Source organism: Pelodiscus sinensis, chromosome 16, assembly GCF_052426305.1.
Source record: "Pelodiscus sinensis isolate ZL-2025 chromosome 16, ASM5242630v1, whole genome shotgun sequence".
NCBI classification, from domain to species: domain Eukaryota; kingdom Metazoa; phylum Chordata; order Testudines; family Trionychidae; genus Pelodiscus; species Pelodiscus sinensis.
Window position 1 is genome coordinate 2529760 of NC_143067.1, and position 20904 is coordinate 2550663.

The 20904-nt window shown below is 44.9% G+C and overlaps 1 protein-coding gene across 8 annotated transcripts in view; it reads left to right on the forward strand.

Moving 5' to 3' along the window:
- The window catches only part of EBF1 (EBF transcription factor 1), a 347143-nt gene that overhangs the window by 247100 nt on the left and 79139 nt on the right, over nt 1-20904 (forward strand). For 4 of the 8 annotated variants that reach the window (XM_075900634.2, XM_075900636.2, XM_075900641.2 and 1 more), the window contains exons 9-10: nt 7239-7372; nt 16985-17111. In XM_075900634.2, the coding sequence (XP_075756749.1) occupies nt 7239-7372; nt 16985-17111 (261 nt within the window). The remainder of the gene's footprint in view (nt 1-7238; nt 7373-16984; nt 17112-20904) is intronic. The other 4 variants (XM_075900635.2, XM_075900637.2, XM_075900640.2 and 1 more) reach the window with 1 other exon arrangement.

Consider the following 20904-nt stretch of genomic DNA (forward strand, 5'->3'; position numbering starts at 1 on the left):
GAAGCGGCCAGCAGCAGGCCTGGCTCCTAGGTGTGTATGTGGGGGCGGGAGGAGGGGAGTGCATAGGGTTCCCCACACTGCCCCTGCCCCGAGCACTAGGTCTGCGCTCCCATTGGCTGGGAACCGGCTGCTTCTGGGGCGCAGCCTGGTCTGCGGTGCCAGGAGAGGCAGAAAGCTGCCTTCGCCTCCTTCCCTCCCCCTGTTGCACCGCTGCCCAGGAGCCGCAAGAGGTAAGCCCTTCCTGTCCCAGCCCTGACCCCACCCAAGCCAGAGCCCCCTTCTACACCCCAAAGTCCCTCCTCAGCCCCACCCCAGAGCCCTCACGTTAGTCAAATTCTGTTGGTTGCGGCATCAACAATTTTCTTCAACTGGGTCATGAATAAAAAAAAAAAATTGAAAACCGCTGGGCTAGAGGTCAGACTTCAAATGCAGCAAATGATGCTGATTATGACCCAAGAATGGTTTTTTTTGGGGGGGGGGGGAGCAGGAATTTAAAAAACAACAAGGTTCCGGTTTTGAATTTTTTGCACCAACAATCATTTTCATCTTTTTGAAATTGTGTTTTAAAAGGCAATTTTTCAGCGCTAGACAAAGAACTCTTACGATGGGCCTAAGCTGCCCAGTCAGACTGGGGAGTACAAACAGCGCACGATAAATGACAATTGGGGGCGAAAGGCAGAGAAAACAGCAAAAAAGTCAAAGTTGAGGGATGGGAAACCCATTTTAATGAAATTTTCCCTTTGAAAATGGCCAGTGGGCAAGATTTTCAATGCCTTCCCTTCCCAGAAAAGGAGGGAACAGGACTCAAGGTCGGGGTTGTGTAGAACACCTCAGTGACCTTCGGTTGGATGGAAGCACTTGCTTAAACGCTTTGCTGAATCAGGGCCCAAATGGAGTAGGAGGTAAGCATTCTCCCAGCGTCTTGCAGGATCAACCCTGAAAACGTCAGTGGCTGATTTCCAGTAAGTGTTTCACCTAGAGGCTCCAGCTGGCAAACTGTAAAATGAAAGTAAATACATGTAATTTCAGGCAGACGTTGTTGTCTGACCTGGCTTCTAAAATTTCCTCTCCGAAGAGACACGTGGTAGCCGTATCTGAATCACCAACTTTAATGCAGTTGCACTGTGCTGGCCCAGCATGTTCAAAATAGGAAAAATGTCCGCAAATATCCCATCATTTTAACTCCTGTTCTGTTGTGGCAACTCTCGCCAGAGCCTCATCTATGGATAATGAAAGGCGGCACGATATTTTCTGATACAAACTGCACACCGGGGCATTCTTGCAGTCGCTAGAGCAAACCAGATATCTATCACAGGGCAACTAGTTTCCACAAGCAAAATAAAAGCAGCCCCAGAACCCTTCTAAGTCACCTCAGGGAGCCCGCACCTCAGAGCTCAATTAACCCTTACTCCTGGAGCCACCATAAACTCGGAAGTAAACACCGTTTCCCCTCTGACCTCTGTTTTCGACCCGTGAAATAGACAGGACGGTGAAATGCAGTCCCTGCTTATAAATTCAGTCCCGAAAGAAGGGCCTGATAGGTCTGGTGCATGTTGGGGGGCACCTGCCCCACTTCCCATTGATTCTATAAATCCAGATGTTTGCTCTGTCTTCCGTTGCTATTTGAGGCCAATCAGCATGTTACGGAGGCGGAGCAGATGCGGGAGTGGGGAAGTGCCTACTAAAATGGTCAGGGCACAGAACTCTAGTTGTTAAATATGTACGAGAGGCTGGAAGGGTTTTTATGATTATTATTACGACTCTTCTCCCTCCCTCCCCAACCATTGTTCAGCAGCAAATTGGAAATCTGGTAATTAGGCCCTGACTCGTAGTGTCGTATTAGCAGCCCAAGCCAAAGTTCAACACCCTGAAATGAAATTTAAACCAATTAATCTGTTAGATTTTTATCGCTCGTCCGTGTTTTCTCAGCAATTCCCCCAGCACGTGGCCTTTGATCAACTCTCGTACAAAAGGTAAAGTGTGTGCCTGCTGCTAGCGAGATGGGACTGACATTAACACGGCACTCATAAAACAATCAGAGCAGGGAAGCCTTCAAACAGACAGGGCACAGTAATATTTAATAAAAGCGCGCACATAATCTTCAGAATTAGCATTTTGTGCCTCGCAGTGCCGTTGGGAGAAGAGCTTTTATTTGTGGAGTGATCATTATTATAACAAAGAAGAGCTACCTAATAATTTCCACTTTAACTCTGCAATATGCCACAAGCATTTCTGAACCATTATGCTAAACTGTGGCGGGGTAATCATTTTATTGTCACACTTTGAAGGAAGGAAAGTCTCCTCTACTTTGGTGGCTGGGGGGAAAGCAGAGAGACACACACATACACACATACATACATACACAAGTCCTCCGTGGGGAAAAAACAACACCAACACTTTTCTCTTTTGTTTCTTATGCGCTGACGTTGGTACATAACATCCAGTTATGGAAAGTTGTAAAATGCAGCAGTACTTCAGAAAAGAGGGGGACGATTTTCCAAAAGCACCCAAATCACCTGAGTTTCCTGGGAATTTAACGTGATTTGTGCTCCTAAATCCCATAAGCATCTTCTGCGGGGTGAAATCCTTGCTCCATTGAAGGCAGTGACAAATCTTCCCAACTGCCCGCTACCTACTTAACATCTCTCTCTGTTAATACAGATAGCAGAAGCAGCATGGCAAAACACGTCAACATTTATTTTTCTCAATGCCTTGCAAGGAATGAGAGGGTCTCGTTAATACTCAATACCACAAGCAAAATTTTACAGGTGTAGGAGATGTCTCTATCACTTTCAATCAGGGTCACATGTGTTGTTTGAGAGGTTGCAGTTAATGTGGTCTCTTGTGTGTATTGGGCTCAGAGAGTCTGCTTTGAGAAGTACACTTTCACTGAATACCTGACTGATTTTTTTTTTTATACGGCGTCTGGTAAAGACACGTGCAAGCCCTCTTGGGTCTGGATACTGTTGGGTTGTCTGCCTTTCAGTATTTTAAGAGTGTGTGTGTATCCACTAAAAGCAGCGAGGAGTCCTGTGGCACCTTATAAACTAACCGAAGTGTTGGAGCATAAGCTTTCGTGGGTAAAGACCCACTTCGTCAGATGCATGTGTATCCACTGTCTTTTATTATAATAAATCTTTTATGGAAACTTAGATTTGAATTCTGACCTGTTTTATCAACGTTACTGGTCAAAATCTTCTCACAGACCGGTTTTCCCAATGAAACGTGGAGCTGCTTCAAACCAAACCCATTCCCAGGAAAATGTCAATGTCCACGAACGCTGTCAAGAAAGATGTGGAAAAATTGGAGGAGAGCAATAAAAATGATGAAAGGTCTAGAAAACATGAACTGTGAGGGAAGGCTGAAAGAATTGGGCTCATTTAGTTTGGAAAAGAGAAGACCGAGAGGGGACATGATAGCGGTTTTCAAGTACCTAAAAGGGTGTCACAAGGGGTAGAGAGAAAAATTATTCTCCTTGGCCTCTGAGGACAGGAGAAGAAACAATGGGCTGAAATTGGAAGGGAGGTTTAGTTGGACATTAGGGAAAACTTCCTACCTATCAGGGTGGTTAAACACTGCAATAAATTGCCCAGGGAGGTTGTGGAATCTCCATCTCTGGAGATATTTAAGAGCCGGTTGGACAGACACCTGTCAGGGATGATTTAGATGGTGCTTGGTCCTGCTGTAAGGGTAGAGGACTGGACCTGATGACCTCTCAAAGTTCCTCCCAGTTCTAGTGTTCCATGATTTTTTTTAAGTGTGTCTTCTAGTCCTTAGTAAGAATAGCTCCTTGTGCAGACACATGAAGAACCGATTATGTCCAAGTTTTATTGCAGTGTGCGTAAATATCAGGAATAGTGTAGTTTGGAGTGGATTTTAATTTTTATGGGTGAATTGATTTTGTGAAAGGGCTAGATGACATTTGGAAAAGCTGGTTTAGTGGCAAATCCATTGCCGGGAGGTCACTCGAAAGGAAAACGTTTGGATTGGGCTTTCCAAACTTTTTATGTGCCGTTTTATACAAGTAACTTGAATCCAAATTAAACATCTTGAAGTTACTTCTGTGCGTGCGCTGCATTTTCATGACTGTAATGTTAGGCTGTTTCTTTTGTTAGTTCATGTAAAAGTTAAAGTGCCGCCCGCTGCCAAGTTTGGAGCAATGTAATGATTTTTGGTTATGTGGGTTTTTTTCATTTTAGCTGGCATACCTATCACCTATTAAGTAGTGGAAAACTTTGTGCCTGACAGTTACAGCCTTTTTGTAAGCGAGAACGGGGCCTGTTTGCGTCCCATGTACATCATCTGTTCCTCTGGAGCTTTTCTGCAGAAATGCATACCATGAGTGGCAATTCAGCAAAGTCCAGCTCCTCCCTTATGTCTATCCCCTGGCCTAGCCACCTTTCAGCGTGCTTCAAAGAAATGGTCTTCCTGGTGCATCAGTTCCACTCCGACCATCTGGCACTTGCCCAATGAATAACATTAACTCCGCTAGCCCTTTGGGTTAAAAGCAGTTCCAAGCCCTCTGCCTGCCGCGGGTTCTTTTATTTATTTAGTTTAGTTACATCCTGAAGGCTTCGAACAAAACAAAAAAGCCACACACCAGTTCTGAGCCCCCCAGCCATCATTTCAAATTCTAAACCAAACAGGCCACGCACTTCGCCCAGCCTTTCTGCCAACATGCTGGCCAGCTGCTAAGCCCCGTCCTCTGTACGTTGACCTATGCAGGCAGAGAGACGGCTTGATTCTCAGTGAAGCTATGTCAGTTATGCCTCAGTTGGAGGATCGGGTCCAGTTCTAGGCGCCAGATTTTAGGAAAGATGTGGAGCAATTGGAGAAGGTCCAGAGAAGAGCAACAAAAATGATGACAGAGCTAAAAAACATGAACTGTGAGGGAAGGATGAAGGAACGGGGTTTGTTTAGTTGGAAAAGAGAAGACTGAGAGGGGACACGAGAGCAGCTTTTAAGTATCTAAAAGGGTGTCACAAGAAGGAGAGAGAAAAATTGTTCCCCTTAGTCTTTGAGGACAGGACAAGAAGCAACAGGCTTAAATTGCAGCAAGGGAGGTTTAGGTTGGACATTAGGAAAAAATTCCTAACTGTCAGGATGGTGAAACACTGGAATAAATTGCCCAGGGAGGTTGTGTAACCTGCATCCCTGAAGATACTTAAGAGCAGGTTGGTTAGACATCTCTCAGGGACGATCTAAATGGTGCTTGGTCCTGCCATGAGGGCAGGGGACTGGACTTGATGAGCCTCACCAGGTCCCTTCCAGTACCAGTGTTCTGATTCTGTGGCTGTGTCTAGACGGAGGTGTTCATCTAGAAAAAGGTTCACAAATGACAAACCACAATTTGCATATCTTTTTCTTCTACTTTTGTTGGAAGAGGCTTTTCCAACATTTCACCCACCAACACAGGGCCAAATGTTGGAAAACCCCCTTTTTTTGGCACATCCCTTCTTCCTCATAAACAAGGTTTACAGGGATGCCGAAAAAAAGCATCTGCTCTTCTGAAATTTTTTTTGGAAGAGCAGACGGGTTCCTTGGACACGGAGACCACAAAATCTCTGCAGTGTAGACTCTGCAGTGTAGACAGAGCCCGTGACTTAACAGAGATAACAGAGATGGGTGAAATCCCAAACCCGAGCAGCAAAACTCCCATTTGACTTCACTGGGGCCAGAATGTTGGCCACATGAAGCACCTAGCCCATTGCTAACACTGGCCTAACACTGGCCACTTTTGGGGAATGGTAGCCAGGGAATCCCCTTCCGAACTCCACCTACTTCTTCATCCTCCTCAGATTAAACCTGCCTTTCCTTAAGCACCAGCCTCTGTGGTTAAATACCCCCGCTCCTCTCCCTGTTTCTACTGCTTTTCACTGCAAATACAGAGTATTTCAGCTACCTCATGGGCTGAGGAGGCTTGTGTGGGTACCTACCCCCCATTTGTTTCAACAGGGGAAAAGGGGAAATGGGTTCCCAGTACCCAACTACCCACCCGACATTTGGAACACAGCCCCTTCATCAGTGCAGGACTTCCTGTACTGGACAACACTCCCTCTTGTCTGGCAGCTGATGTATTGTGTGTGACTGTCCTGTGAGGCTTGGGTCCCATGTTCTCTGCCTTAGACCGGCATCTGGTGTGGATGCAGCAGCAAGTCCTCTGATACACCTGCCCCCATCTGGCTCTTGAGCCGCTGCTGCTCCGGGAGGTGACCAGTTAACCAAGGGCCCATTTCTCCTCTGGTTAACTGCATTTTCACAGCAGCAGAATTCTGGTCAGGCCAGTTAACTCCTGAGTGACAGGCCTGAACTCTGAATGGTTTGCTGCCTTGCTGTGCAGCTCTTAGCTTGCTTGTGACCCTAAAGCTGACATATCTTTGCCACATCTGGGCCTGAGAGCTTTTACCCTCTTAAGGAGCACTGGGTAGGGACAGAAACCCCTGAGAGGTAGGCTGTGCATGGGACGGCAGCAGCTGCTTGTGGGGACTCAAACCCATGTCCCCAGGCTCTAGAGGCTGGTGCCTTATCCATTAGGCCACAGGGCCCACCTTGCTGCTATACCTTCAGCTGATGCCAGTTGCAGCCCTGGGGAAGCTGGCAGCGGTGGCCTGGCGGCGGGGGGAGTGCATGGCCCCACAGGAGACTTTTGACATCCAAAGTGCAGTGTGCAGGTCTCTTAATTGCACAGTCTTTGACCTGGCAGCACATACTGATTTTGACCCTTGCCGCCGTACTGCACCACAGTAGGACAGTGGAACATTGGAGCAGCCTGGGGCCTGTGGCAGAAGAATGAAAGTATCATTCTTGCATGCCTGGTTTTTTTTTTAAATCGAACTCACATTGTCCATAATAAGTATGATTTCTGTACATTCAGATGGCTAATCAAGGTAGCTGGATTATCCTTCTGTTGGATCAAGTACTCGGTATTTAAACATAGGCTGGCTATAGGAATGTGTTTTGTTTTCCACTTGCGCTGGCCTATCCTGTTGTGAGTTTCTTTGCCACGGCAGATAAAATGTTTATCGTCTTGTTAGAAACACAAAGATGAAAATTAATGGGCAAAGCCCATCTCCTCTCCAAAGATCTAATGTGGGGTCACACGCACGCACAAGCAAGAAAGAGCTTTCTGAGATTTTTATGTTGGGGGGTGGGGGAAGCTTCTCCCACCCTGAAATCTTCTGTCATTAAAATCCAGTTCTAACAGCTGCATACTTCTCTTTTTCATGTGTGTTGAAAAGCAGCTACACCATGTATCAAAGCCATCAGTCCGAGTGAAGGATGGACTACAGGCGGTGCTACTGTCATCATCATAGGAGACAATTTCTTTGATGGGTTACAGGTCATATTCGGCACCATGCTGGTCTGGAGTGAGGTAGGTGTTGTCTGAACGTTAATGTCGAATGGCTTTGTCTAGTTTGCGGCAGGCCTGCCTTTCTTCTGGGCCCAAAGCCAAGGCAGCCACCAGGGGTTTGATGTGTATTCCTTCTTGGGCTGCTCCAGTTTTATGCCACCGGGATCAAATTTGGGAGGGGCACAAATCTAGATGGTCAGTGGGATTGCTTCCCTCAGAGCTGAACTGAGCTCTTACTTCAGGGACGAGCCCAGGAGAAGCGGGCCTCGTGGTGAAGGATTCGGCATTTGCCATGACAGTGGCTAAGGAAGTAAAAATGGACAAGATGCTGATTATTAGAGATGCCATGTACCAGCAATGCTTGTTTCCTGCAGTGTGGGGGCGGGGGGGGGGGGGGGGAGGGAAGGCGCGGATACAGAAGCCCCAAATCTCCAAATGGCAGCCACTAAATTTTAGTTATTTTGTTCGAAGCCTCAACTGGAGAATTTGCATTTGATATATATATTCAATTTCTTAGAACTTCAAAAGCTTCAAATGGTTTGTCCTCACAAATTGGCCCCATTCCTGCAAATACTTATGCAGGGGCTTCATAGTGGACCACACGCTAATTATGAGTCGACAGCATGACGCTGTTACAAAAAAAGCCAACATGATTCTGGGCTGCATTAACAGGAGTGTTGTGAGCAAGACATGAGAAGTCATTCCGCTCCGTTCTGCACTCAGTTGGAGTGTTGTGTCCAGTTCTGGGCATTGCAATGTACCCATTGTGGAAAGTACCAAGCCAGGTGTGTCATGCCTCAAGGCAAGCCTTTCTCTTCTCTCTCTTCCATTTCACTTTATTTCCACTATTCCATTGCTCATGTGTCTTTATTTCCTTCTCCTTCTCTCCTTCTCTCACATTATAAGCTTTTAAGTCTGTTGTTTCCCATATCCTTCTGAAACACGACATCACAAGTGACTAGGCCTCAGTTTGTGGAGGATTGTGTCCAGTTCTGGATGCCACGTTTTAGGAAAGATGTGGAGAAATTGGAGAAGGTCCAGAGAAGAGCAACAAAAATGATGAACGCTCTAGAGAACATGACCTCTGAGGGAAGACTGAAAGAATTGGGCTTGTTTAGTTTAGAAAAGAGGAGACGGAGAGGGGACACGATAGCGTTTTCAGGTACCTAGAAGGGTGTCACAAGGAAGAGGGAGAAAAATTGTTCTCCTTGGCCTCTGAGGATAAGACAAGAAGCAGTGGGCTGAAATTGCAGCAAGGGAGGTTTAGGTTGGACACGAGGAAAAACGTCCTACCTGCCAGGATGGTCAAACACTGGAATCAATTGCCCAGGGAGGTTGTGGAATCTCCATCACCGGGGATATTGAAGAGCAGGTTACAGAGACAGCTGTCAGGGATGATCTCAATGGGGCTTGATCCTGAGGGAAGGGGACTAGACTCCATGCCTCGCGAGGTCCTTTCTGGTTCTAGGATTCTATGACATTTCGGCCATGGCTTGGTTGCTCAAGGTTCCTTGGGAAGCAGGTGCAGAGCTGTATTTTTTGGTTTCTGAATTAAACGGGATTAAGCTAAAAAAGCTTGAAACAGGATCTTGCCTTCCCCTGCCTCCTTTTTAATCCCCAGGACTGAATATTTTAAATATTAAATCAGTCTTACAATGTGCAGAGGACTCCATCTCTCTCTCTCACTCTCATATGGAAGACTAGTGCAGATGGATGGAAGGGTATTATAACAAAGCAGGTATAAAAAATGGGGTCCATTTTGAAGCCCTTAAGTAGACCAAACTCCCCACGGTCTTGGAGGGGGAGTTGCTTTAATAAGGGTCTGCAGGATATGCACCATTGTAGTTAAAGACTTTTAATGGGACAGGCAAAAGATTAGGAAAGGAAGAGGCTGGAGAGGCGGCATCAGGAAATGCTCCTAGCATTGGCGTTTCCATTTTGAAAACCGGTTGTAGTGATTAATAAAGGTAATTGGTTGGCAGCTTCAAAGCTCCACAGCTTGAAAGCTGGGGAATCAGTTGTTGTTGTAGATGGTGGAAAGGCCTTGTTGTCGGCGCAGATTATGGGAAGATTCAGACGGAAAGGAGTTAGTTTGTTTCTTTGTGAATCTTAGAGAGTGGGTTGTAATTGGGCTGAGAATGGAAATTGTCTTGCAGCCTTCACTGTAAAATTGTTCCTGCCGTTCTGTAACCTAGAAATGGAATGTGAAATCCCACAGGGAAAAGATATGACTGCTGAAAGAACCGGGAGTCCATTAAAAGCAAACCTGGAAATGCGTGAAGGTAGCTGAATGATCTCTAAATAATTCAGACTACATACAGCATCCACAGACACAAGACAAGAGGAATCAGTCACTTTATCTCCCCTTTGCTAAAAATGTCCATTGGATTTTCAGTGTCCAAAGTGAAGGTAGCTATCCAGTGAACGTTTTCGCTGCCCTTTGCTAGTGGAGGGGGAATGAAGCGCTTCCGATGTTTGGATGTCATTGCAAGAGCAAAACTCGGAGCTGGTTTTGCAAATGTGGGGCTAGGTTTGAGCAAACCTGGTTGGATTTGTGATTTTATTTTTAAAACCAAGTCAAATGTTTAGTGTCTTGTGATTTTTTTGCCAGAGAACCAGGCAAATCTTGGTAGCTTTGACCAAGCTGCACAAAACCCAGAGCAAAACTTGAGCTATGGGAGGAAAGCAAACCACTAAGCTCTTCACAAGTTTCAGATGGGTTATGCATGCAACTTTATTTACATGGACTATTCTGGCTTAGAAAAAGTGGGTAGGGCTCCAGCCTGCGATTCAGGATACGGGGGTGCAAGTTCTTCCTCTGCCACCAACTTCCTATATGACCTTGGGCACATCACTTAAGGCTGGATTATAGAAGGCATATGAGCACTGAGCTTCCATTGATTTCTGTGGGAATGAGGAGTTTAAATACATTGAAAATTCTGGTGCTTAACCTCTCTGGGCTTTAGTTCCCCATCTGTGAAATGGGGTCATGACCCTGCTCTCCTTCACAGCGGTACTGTGAGGATTAAAAAAAAAGTTAGACTATAAGATGCTCAGATAATAATGTTGACCATAACAGAATGTCACATAGATATTTACAATACAATTCCCATCACATGTCAGAAGCCAAGTAAAAAGGGGGAAAAAAAGTTAATTTAAAACTTTTTTTCGTGGTCAAACTGTAAAATGTGAAATGTAAATAATATCGTTTTAATCGCAATTGAAATATTCACAGGCTTGAAAGGCAGTTGATTATGTTAAAGAAGTACATTGAAAATAGTTTCCTAGAACAAGTATTTATTATTTAAACATATATTTTAGCGGTAAACACACTAACATAATTACAGCCTTTCCCAGTTGAAGGAGAACTAAATAAAAACTTAATTTGTCACATTATTTTTGCGCAAGAAATGCAGATACTTTAAGCCAGTCAGTTCAATTAATCTGTAACTTTTGTAATAGTGCATGAAAATGCTTTTAAAAATGCGGTGTTTTTAAAGACTAGTGAAATAGGCTCTCTAATACCTTTCTCCATGTGACCTCAGGAATTGATGCAAACTCTTTTTGTTATAACGTGCACACATTGTAACTGGGCAAATGACTCACGGCAAATAATCTGTTCCACAAACTTCATCTCTGACTGATTTGTTCCTCAGAATTAGGAAGTGAATGTTCTTGGTCTGTGGATTGTAAGTCTCCAACATCTGAGCTGCCGATTAGACACTTGGGTGTTTCTGGCCCCTGGCTGAAACAGTGTAACTCTTGAATCCTGTTTCAGGGAAAATACTCGCAGCTGTAAATTCAAAATTAGTCTCTCGTCAATATTGTGCAATGTTTGCTTAAAATTGACTCTTACGTTTACCGCTCTCCTGCCCAGGAACATTCCTGCATCTCCCTAGGGTCAGCTGGAAATTTGCTTTTTACTTTTAAACTGAGAAAAGATGAAGAACTCACGATCTTCCAGTTCTGCTACTTGCACAGCACAGAAGCCGGGACGGATGTCGATGTTGCCGAATCCAGTTCTATGACCAATGTTTCCAAACTGACCTAGTCATTTTGGGTGTCTCCGTTTTGGAGGGCCCACGAAAATTAGGCCTCCCTACATCAGTGCAGCCACTGTTGGGTTCAGTGCTGCTTCTGTTGTAAACAGCAAACTCCTACTGACTTCAGTGGGCCCATGATTTTATTTTTTGACTTTTAATGGCTCTCTTTGTAGAGAATCCAGATTCAGTTTCTGTCATCACTTCTGGAACCACGCAGTGGCACTCCCAGAGGCAAAAATAAACGAGCAACTAAATGGAACATCCATCCCCTTAACTTTATCTACTGCCACTTTTTCTTTTAAGAAAATGACCTGACACACTCCAGAGTGGACATGATGCTGTGTCACACAAGAATGTCTAGACTAGATTAGCAAATAACAACAAAAAGAAGCTTGTTTGCACAAACACAACTGCCGTTCTGTGTTGGATTTTAACACGTACATTGCTCCCTCTTTTCTGAAGACCTGCAGGGCCTCCAGGTTTAAGCCGATGCATTCCAGGTCCCGACTAGGGACAGCCTACGCAGATGCCCAAGAATTAGCCCAGCTTAGTGACAAAGCCTAAGAAAGACGAGCCCACTGCTGAGTTGATGTCCGGATCCACATCAGACTTGCCCCAAAGTTTGCTGGAGGCATGAGGAGGTCTGGATTTAATCTCTGAATCACAGGCTTTCGTGCTTTGCCGAGATCTACAGTTTTGAAAGAAGCGTTAACGTTGCTGAAGAGTAGGGGTCCAATCCTGCAAAGACTGCTTCCTGGCACATCCCTGTTGTGAAGATTAATGAATTATTTGTCCCATCACTGCACTTAGATTGCCTGTCTGAGGTCAGGGCCCTACTGTAGTTGCATGTAGATAAAACCCGTCCTGATGATCACACAGAGCATACAAGACAGAGGACTGGGAGGGTAATGGAAGCAGGGGTGGAGAGGAAAGAGCATAAGAAGGGCCACACTGGGTCAGACCAAAGGTCCGTCTGCTGACAGTGGCCAATGCCAGGTGCCCCAGAGGGAATGAACAGAACAGGGAATCATCAAGTGATCCCACCCCTGTTGGCCATCCCCAGCTCTCAAAAACAGAGGCTAAGGACACTATTCCTACACGTCCTGGCTAATAGCCATTAATGGACCTGTCCTCCATGAATTTATCTAGTTCTCTTTTTTAACCTTGTTAAAGTCCTGGCCTTCACAATGTCCTCCGGCTAGGAGTTCCACAGGTTGGCTGTGTCTTGTGTACTTCCTTTGGTTTGTTTTAAATGGGCTACCTATAAATTTCATTTGGTGACTCCTCACTTCGTGCACTCTGGGAACAAGTAAATAACTTGTCCTTATTAACGTTCTCCACACCTGTCATGATTTTCTAGACCTCCATTGCACCCTCCCTTAGTCTTCTCTTTTCTAAGCTGAAAACCCCAGTCTTATTCATCTCTCCTCATATGGCCCCGTTCCAAAACCCTCCTCATTTTTGTTGCTCTTTTCTGAATTTTTTCCAGTGCCAGGATACCCTTTGTGGAGACAAGGCGACCACATTTGAGGTGGTGAAATGAGGTCAACTAACTTGCCTCGTTGGTCATTAGCAGAGCTAGGAATCGGACCCGGGGATGAACTCCTGCCTCCACGGCAGTTGTGCTGTTGATTGGGAATGGACCAGGAGTTCACACTAGACCGGAGTCCCAGGCTGGGCCCTTAGCCGCTGGAGCACAATACCAGTCATCATGTCGCCTCTCACCATGCAGGCCTTTATCCCCCTCCCCCCGCAGTCGATGGAACCACTCAGGGGAGCAAGAGTTCCCGTAGATGGCAAGTTGGCTGCATAGGGCTAGGCAGCCATTTTGTAAGTGCTGTGGGATTCAATATCACGGGATCATTTTCTTTTCTAATCCTTGCATGCAGCTGTAACACCCAGAGGTGGAACCAAAACGGCGACCTCTGGAGCTTCCTGTGTGAGCCTCTATGGCAGTGTCTCTTAAACTGTGTTCCATGGCACACCAGTGTGCCATGAGGCAGTCGGAGATGTGCGGTGGAGAACAGAGTTCAAAATGGCCACCCTTAAAGGGGCAGGCGACTTTTTTTCCTCAACAATTTCCCCACGACCCTTTTTTTTTGGCTCAACAAAAAATCCTTGGTGTTCCTCATAAAAAAAATTATTATTTGGTGTTCCTCGGTCTGAAAAAGTTTAAGAAACACTGCTCTACAGCTTGAGCTAAAAGCCAGCCGGTTCTCAGAGCAGGCTATAGAGCAGACTCGTTATTCTCTCCGTAAGTGGTCTAGGTGCCACTAGATGGGACAGTGCCACACCCAGAGGGGGTGTGGGTTACACAGACTCTCTGAGGCAGAGACTGTCTCTTGTTACTTGTCTGTGCAGCGCCTAGCACAGCAGGACTGTGGTTTTGACTGGGGTTCCTGGGTACTGTTGTAAGTAACAATTAATAATAATGCTGAGAGAGCTGTTTATTAAACCTTGCCCTAGACACTAAAGACAATTCCTGGCAGATTGCACAGCGTTAAGCGCTCTTGGTTGCCGTGACCTCTTGCAAACCGTTGTTGAGCAGGCTGGTTTACAACACTGAATTAGTTGGTCTTTTGTCCGACCCACCCAGGTCTAAATTAGACACAAACAAGACATAACCTGGGCGTTGTGGGACTTAGGACTTTAAGCACAGAGTTCACCCTTTGAGAATGTGCGGGTGACAGTGTTGTATATTTGTGGCTTTAGACACAGCGAAACATACTTGTCCTCAGCGGACAAAGGCAAACCAAACTGTTTGTTTGTAAAGAGCCAACCAGGAAACTGGCTGGACTCATCCCATCTCTCACTATGTATCCATGGGCTATAAATAGGTCAGGAACTCTTGGGAACCAGGAAAGCCGTCTTGGAAAATGCCACAGGCTATGTTTAAAGAACACTAAAGTGGTGGCAAACCAGTAAATGCTGAGAAATACAAATCTGCAGCTAGTCTTTGCTTCTTGAGACCAAGCCATCCTGGAGGGGGAAAGGCATACAATGGTGTGATGAGGGTAGCACATCAATCTTTAAGGTCCTGGGCTATTTTTCTAAAAGATCTTTTGTTTCCTGAAAATGTCATTTACCTTTTCAAGCTCTTCCAAGTCTCCTGATTTCATCTCAAATCTTGCAGCACTTTGGGGTGTCTAGATAAACAGTTAATGCCTAGCAAACCGGAATGGACATCTACAGCACCCTAGCATGCATTATACTAACTGTCCTAGTAGACCACACCACCACACCGTAAAAGTTCCATAGAATGCTTTGCTCTTCTGTGCTTTGAAGCCGTTGTAGGTTAATAGGTACCAGAGAAGAAAGGCCGTGCAAACAGCTAGATTATGTCTAGACTTGCTTTCACTTTCAAAAGAAGATATGCAAATTTGGCAATAATTTGCATATCTTCTTCCAATCACTTTTTCGAGAAAGTTTTTTTTCCGAAAAAGCTAACAGTTTAGACGTGGTTCTTTCAGGAAAAAAAAAACCCTTTTTTCGAAAGAAACTTCTTCCTCAAATATTGAGGTTTACAGGTTCTTTTGAAAAAAAGGGGTTCCCACCCTCCCCCGAAAGAACCACATCTAAATTGCTTGCTTTTTCGGGGGAAAAAAAAGTTTGAAAAAAGTGATTGGAAGAAGATATGCAAATTACCGCCACATTTGCATATCTTCTTTCGAAAGTTAAAGTAAGTCTAAACATACCCCAGTGCACAAAAGATTTACCCTTCCCACACGTTGCCACATGCTTGCTACTTGTCTAGACAAGCCCTGAGTCTTTTTTCTTAAAGCCCCAGCTCTTGGAGTCATGGGATTTTAGAGCGATCCCAGCTTTCATTCAGAAAAGCCAGTTGTGGCCTCAGAGAAAAGCTCGGCAATACAAACCATCTTAATTTTGGAGGTCCTGACTCATGCCTGTCAAGCCCTTGGGGTTGGCCATATTGCTCCCACCTTGGTATTGTTTCGTTCTTCTTATTTTTAAATATTTGGGGACTTTTTAGAATGTATCATTCACTCAGGAGACAAAGATGAGTCTGGTCTGAACCTGTCTCTCCTGGGCTGGCCAAGCTGACTGATAACCCAGCTGAGGACGCAGGGGTGGTGGGTGACTTGCTGACTGCACCCGTAGCAGGGACTGCACAGGCCCCGATGGCTTCTGCCTTCTAGTTCCAGGTGAAACCTTTGCTTTTTTAAGGATCTGCTCCAGTGGCCCCACAAGGCCAACGGGTCTCTTTCCACTGTCTCAGTGAGCACAAGACCAGACTCTTACTCCATAGACGACCATTGCCAAACACAGCCAACGGGTTTCTACCTCAGTGTCTTCAGTCTCCGTGCCTGTATCTGGCTGGTAAAACGAGTGGCTTTTATGGGCCATTTTTTTCTATGCTGTCGCCCATTTTAGGACCCAAGCTTCCAAACTCCAGCTTTGAGCAGCATTGGAATGGTTGTACAAATGACATTTACATATAATGCTGCCCAGTTCCTGACACAAGAGGTTCCCCGAGTCTCAATACTACAGCTGCCCTTTTAAAGGCTGCCAGACTCATGACCTGACATGTTTGCCCTTATTTAAGTATCTTCAGATGATGCCCAAGCATGTACCTCTAGTCACCTGAACAAATCAGAAGGGAAACTTCTCTGTAGAGCATTGCACAGCGAGGTGTGGTGAGTTTCAGGTGGGAGGTGTTTTGAGTTCCTTGGATGTGTCTGGGACTAGCCATTGCGAGGAGTAGCATGTTGGGCTTGATGGATGACTGGTTTGATCTCAGAGGGGGAGGGGGCCATGTTAGTCTGTATCTTTAAAAACAAGGAGCAGTCCTGTGGCACCTTAGAAACTAACAAATATATTAGATCATAAGCTTTCATCGGCAAAACTCATTTCATCAGATGAAGGTTAACACGGGTCCTACAATTGACAGGTAACTTCTTTTGCTGTTATATATACCTTGGATTCTGTATTTTCCACTCCAACCCATCTGATGAAGTGGGCTTTCCCCATGAAAGCTCATGACCTAATTGTTAGTCTCTAAGGCCATGGGACTGTTCATTGGCTTGATGTGGTATATTTCTTAGACCAGCGTAGGGCAAGGTTATTGGGCTCATTGGAGGGGTAACGGGGTAGAGGTTAGCCCATGATGTGCAGGAGACCAAAATACATGATCTGGTTGTTCCTTCTGGCCTTACACCCTGTGGCTTTCTGTCTCTCGCTCATCCGTCACCTGATTGCCACGTATACTTGTTGGTGCTGGGACTCTGAACTTGGTACTGCCACAAACCTTGACTTTAAAAATGGCATCGTTTGTGTGCTAGGCACACCCGCTGCATTAAGTCAGATGTAATTTCCATCCTAGGAAGCATGTGTCTGCCATGTATGAAAACAGAGATAATGTTGTTTTGGCTGGGAAGGAGAACACTTGTAAATATTGGTGTCACTGGCTTTTGTGTGGGTTACATCAAGACTGTCTTCAAACATTGACAGGTTAATTACACGTTTCAGAGCTTTGTTTACAGCGCTCTAAGAAGAAAGTGTTGTTAGAAAAGAATTCTCCATCTAACTGTGCTTTTCTCCCCCTCCCCCCTCTTCCGATGGTTTCTTTCAGCTGATTACCCCTCACGCGATCCGAGTTCAGACGCCTCCCCGACATATCCCTGGCGTGGTAGAAGTCACATTGTCCTATAAGTCTAAGCAGTTCTGCAAGGGAACTCCTGGAAGATTCATTTACACGGGTAAGCGTGCGTTTGTATTGGCTACAACCTGTCCAGCTAGGGCCAGTCGTGGTGGAAGCACTCTACATGCTGGGCTGTCGTTCATTACAAGCTGCCATGAGTTCTGCCCCAATGGCTGAGTGTATCTGCCTGGATCTCCTCCGGGAAGGGGGACTGAAAAGGAGGAGACCAAGGAGAGAAGTAGGTAGGGAGGGATCATGGTGACCGGCACTGTATCCATTCCTAGACAAAACAGGAAGGGCACAAAGCAAAGCTATCCAAGGGCATGGAGAGCATCCGACCCAGGAGTCTGTCTACACTACTGAGAGAAGTCTGTTAAATGCAAGCAGCCTGTGATCTCCAGGGACAGCACCTCCTACCACAGCCCTGCCTCAGAACCAGGCTGGTTTGCTCGCATCTACCCTGCTCACTACTGTGTTTGTCTCTGCAGTCTGGGAATTGTGGGCAGCTGCCCCACACCGCCACAGCAGCCATTGCCATGGTTAGAGAATGGGAATGGCTTGTGCATTTTAGTGCATTTTGGGATTCTTCTCCCTCTGGGATCTGTGTGTGTGGGAGGGCGGGGAAGATGGGCTGGTGTTAAAGATGCTGTTAAGAGGTCCCACACAGTTAGGAACCTTGTTAACCCATAACATGTGTGGACCAGACCTCTACATAAACAGTCCCAGAGGGGTAACCATGTTAGGCTGTAACTAACGAGCGGTCGTGTGGCACCATAGAGACTAATAAAAGTAGATAGAAGCATTAGCTTTTGTGGGCAAAACCCACTTCATCAGATGATGAGCATGCGACCTATGAAAGAGGCTGAGGGATTTGGGCTTGTTTAGTCTGCAGAAGAGAAAGGTGAGGGGGGATTTGAGAGCAGCCTTCAACTACCTGAAGGGGGGTTCCAAAGTGGCTGGAGAGAGGCTGTTCTCAGTGGTGGCCGATGGCAGAACAAGGAGCAATGGTCTCAGTTGCAGTGGGAGAGGTCTAGGTTGGACATTAGGAAAAACTGTTTCCCTAGGAGGGTGGAGAAGCCCTGGGATGGGCTCCCTAGGGAGGGGGTGGAATCTACATCCCTAGAGGTTTCTAAGTCCTGGCTTGACAAAGCCCTAGCTGGGCTGATTTAATTGGGGTTGGTCCTGCTTTGGGCAGTGGGCTGGACTCGATGACTCCTGAGGTCTCTTCCAGCTCTATGATTCTGTGATTCTATGAGCTGGAGCAGAAATAACAGAAACCAAGTTATTTATAAGGGGAAATCCTCAATATAAGGCTGATGTAGGATGGAAGTTAAGTACGTGTTAAGAAGAGCAGAAGAGAAACATGGGGCCAGGGTGGCAGTTGGTGGAAAGTAACTATTTCAGTTGACACCTGCTGAGAATCTGAGCCCCAGTGTTAAACAGTTTGGCTGAAAAGCCTTCTGCCTCTCCATCTTCACTCTCTTGACTGTCAGCATGCCACAATTTTACTGGTTCTTCAGTCACCAAAGTGTTATTTCTTGGCTAGATGAGGCGTATGTTGCAGATGGAAAGAACCTAACAAAACAGCGGCAGGACACCACTGTCCAAGTTTTTCTTTGGGCGAGAGGTTTCAGGTCCTCTTTACACACCGCAAAGAAAGGCTTAAGCTCCATTTGTTTCCAGGTCCCCTTTAACTGTCTGCAGTGTTGTAACCATGTTGGTACCAGGATGTTAGAGAGACAAGGCCGGTGAGGTGACATCTTTGATTGGACCAACTTCTGTTGGTGAAAGAGATGAACTACAGAGCTACACGGAGGTCTTCTGCAGGCCTGGGAAAGATAATCACTTGTATTTAGTATTTAATTGAGACATGATGGGCGCCTTTCTCAGACCAGATGAAAAGCGCTAGATAGATCGAAAGCTATACAGCTGTATAGCTCTTCACCAACAGAAGTTGGTCCAATCAAAGATGTCACCTCCGCGTTCTGCGTTTAATAATGTCATTCTAGTAGAAAAGAGGCATATTTTGGTCTTTCTGAACAAAAGGAGATAACTGGGTGATATAACTCTAAATTGCTCCGAGTTATGTTTCCTAATATTTTATTGTTTTATTTGTGCCGTGTTCAGGTTAACGTTTACAATGCTTTGTTTTTCATTCAATAAAGGAAGGGAATAGAAAATGAAGCAAAAATTACAGAGATTCAAAAGAAAGATTCTGTAAATTGAGCAAATGTAATAAAAATGTGATATATTTTATCTTGACTGACCAGGGCCAGATCAAGATGTGCTGAGGCCATAAGCTATGTTAAGTTTGAGGCCCCAGAGCAATACCAAAAATGTGCGTTATTCTAAAGGACAATTAAAATAGAAATAATTAAGTTTTATTTTTGCATATATACCAGTACATCGGTGAGGATGCAACTAAAAACTGGTAATTTTTAAAATTTAGAAGCCCCTCATAATCTGAGGCCCTAAACTATAGCTTATTTGATCTTTTACCTCAAATACTCTTTGTTGCTGAGTCCCTTTATTGACTTCTTAAACTGAAACCTGGCTTCCTTTTTTTTAAAAAAAAGGAAAACCCTTCTCTAAGAAAGAAAACCCCTAAACTAAAATAAAAACAATTAGTGCATTCTGACCTTCAGAAATGCCTTCCAGCCCTTTAAACAAAATGCAGGTTTAGTGCATGCCTGCCGATTAGTTTTAGTTAATTGAAAATTATAGGATTGACCCAAGAGGAAAATTTTGTTTGCACTCCAATCACTTTTACAAATTAAGGAAAATTACCACAATTTTGTTTAGCTAAGGTTTCACACTGAGTTCATGAAATTAGCACAGCCATCCCAAGAAAGTCAGCACTTTGTTAGTGAGCAGTAGGGAGAAAAAAAGAAGTTTACGGTATGTACAAATGAAGCATAGAAAAAGCTATGATGCTTTATAGAAGTAGGCCAAATGTTTTTAATTAGGATTATTGGTTCTGTGTAAGTTTTGAAGAACAATCAAACTAGCAGATTAGCTGTTTCTTTTAAAGCTAGAATTTCTTGCCATTCGTTTTTCCCATGAGAACTTGTTTTAACTCCCACATAGCACGATTTTTTTTTATTTTATTTTTTACAAGACTCATTATGGGCTGACAGGAAATGGACCAATTGGAAGTTCTGATACTGTAACATTCCACAGCATCATTCCAATAAGGGCGAGTTTTTCACAGTGGTCTGCAGTGTACTCAGTGCTCTGGAACTTATTACAAAACCCGCAGAGGCCAAATGTTTTCTCAGAGGAGTAAGGCCTCTGTTTTGGCCAAAAATATTTCGGCATCATTTGCTGCTCTTGAGAGCAACCAATAAATAAATAAATAAAGTGGGGGGTGGGGGGAGGGCAGTAGAAAGAAATAAGGGGATGCAGGAGAGGGAAAAAATGGAAAGCAATTGTGGGCAGTGCAGGAGCTGGTCAAGCATTGCTTTCTTTCTAGTGAGAATGTTCCTGCATGTTATGGCCCTGTTTTGTGGTCAGTTCTCATTTAAAAGAAATTATTTTCAATCAGCATTCAACAAAATATCCCCTCAAGCAACCTGGCTATAAACTGCGTTGTTTTTTTTTTACTGTTAAGTACTTATGTTTTTAGAAGAAAATACCAAGTGCCCTATTAATTTTAGCCTACCCGCCCTCTTTAACTACAAACAACTTAGTAACCTGATCTTGGTGTCCATGTGCCATCCAGGAATCCGGGTCACATGCATATGGAGAAATCCAAGTTTTTAAAAGTATTTTAGCAAGAATAAACCCGTCTTGACTGTGCTTACAGGGAAATGCACTTTTTTATGTTCTATCTGTTCAGTGTGTCAAAAGCA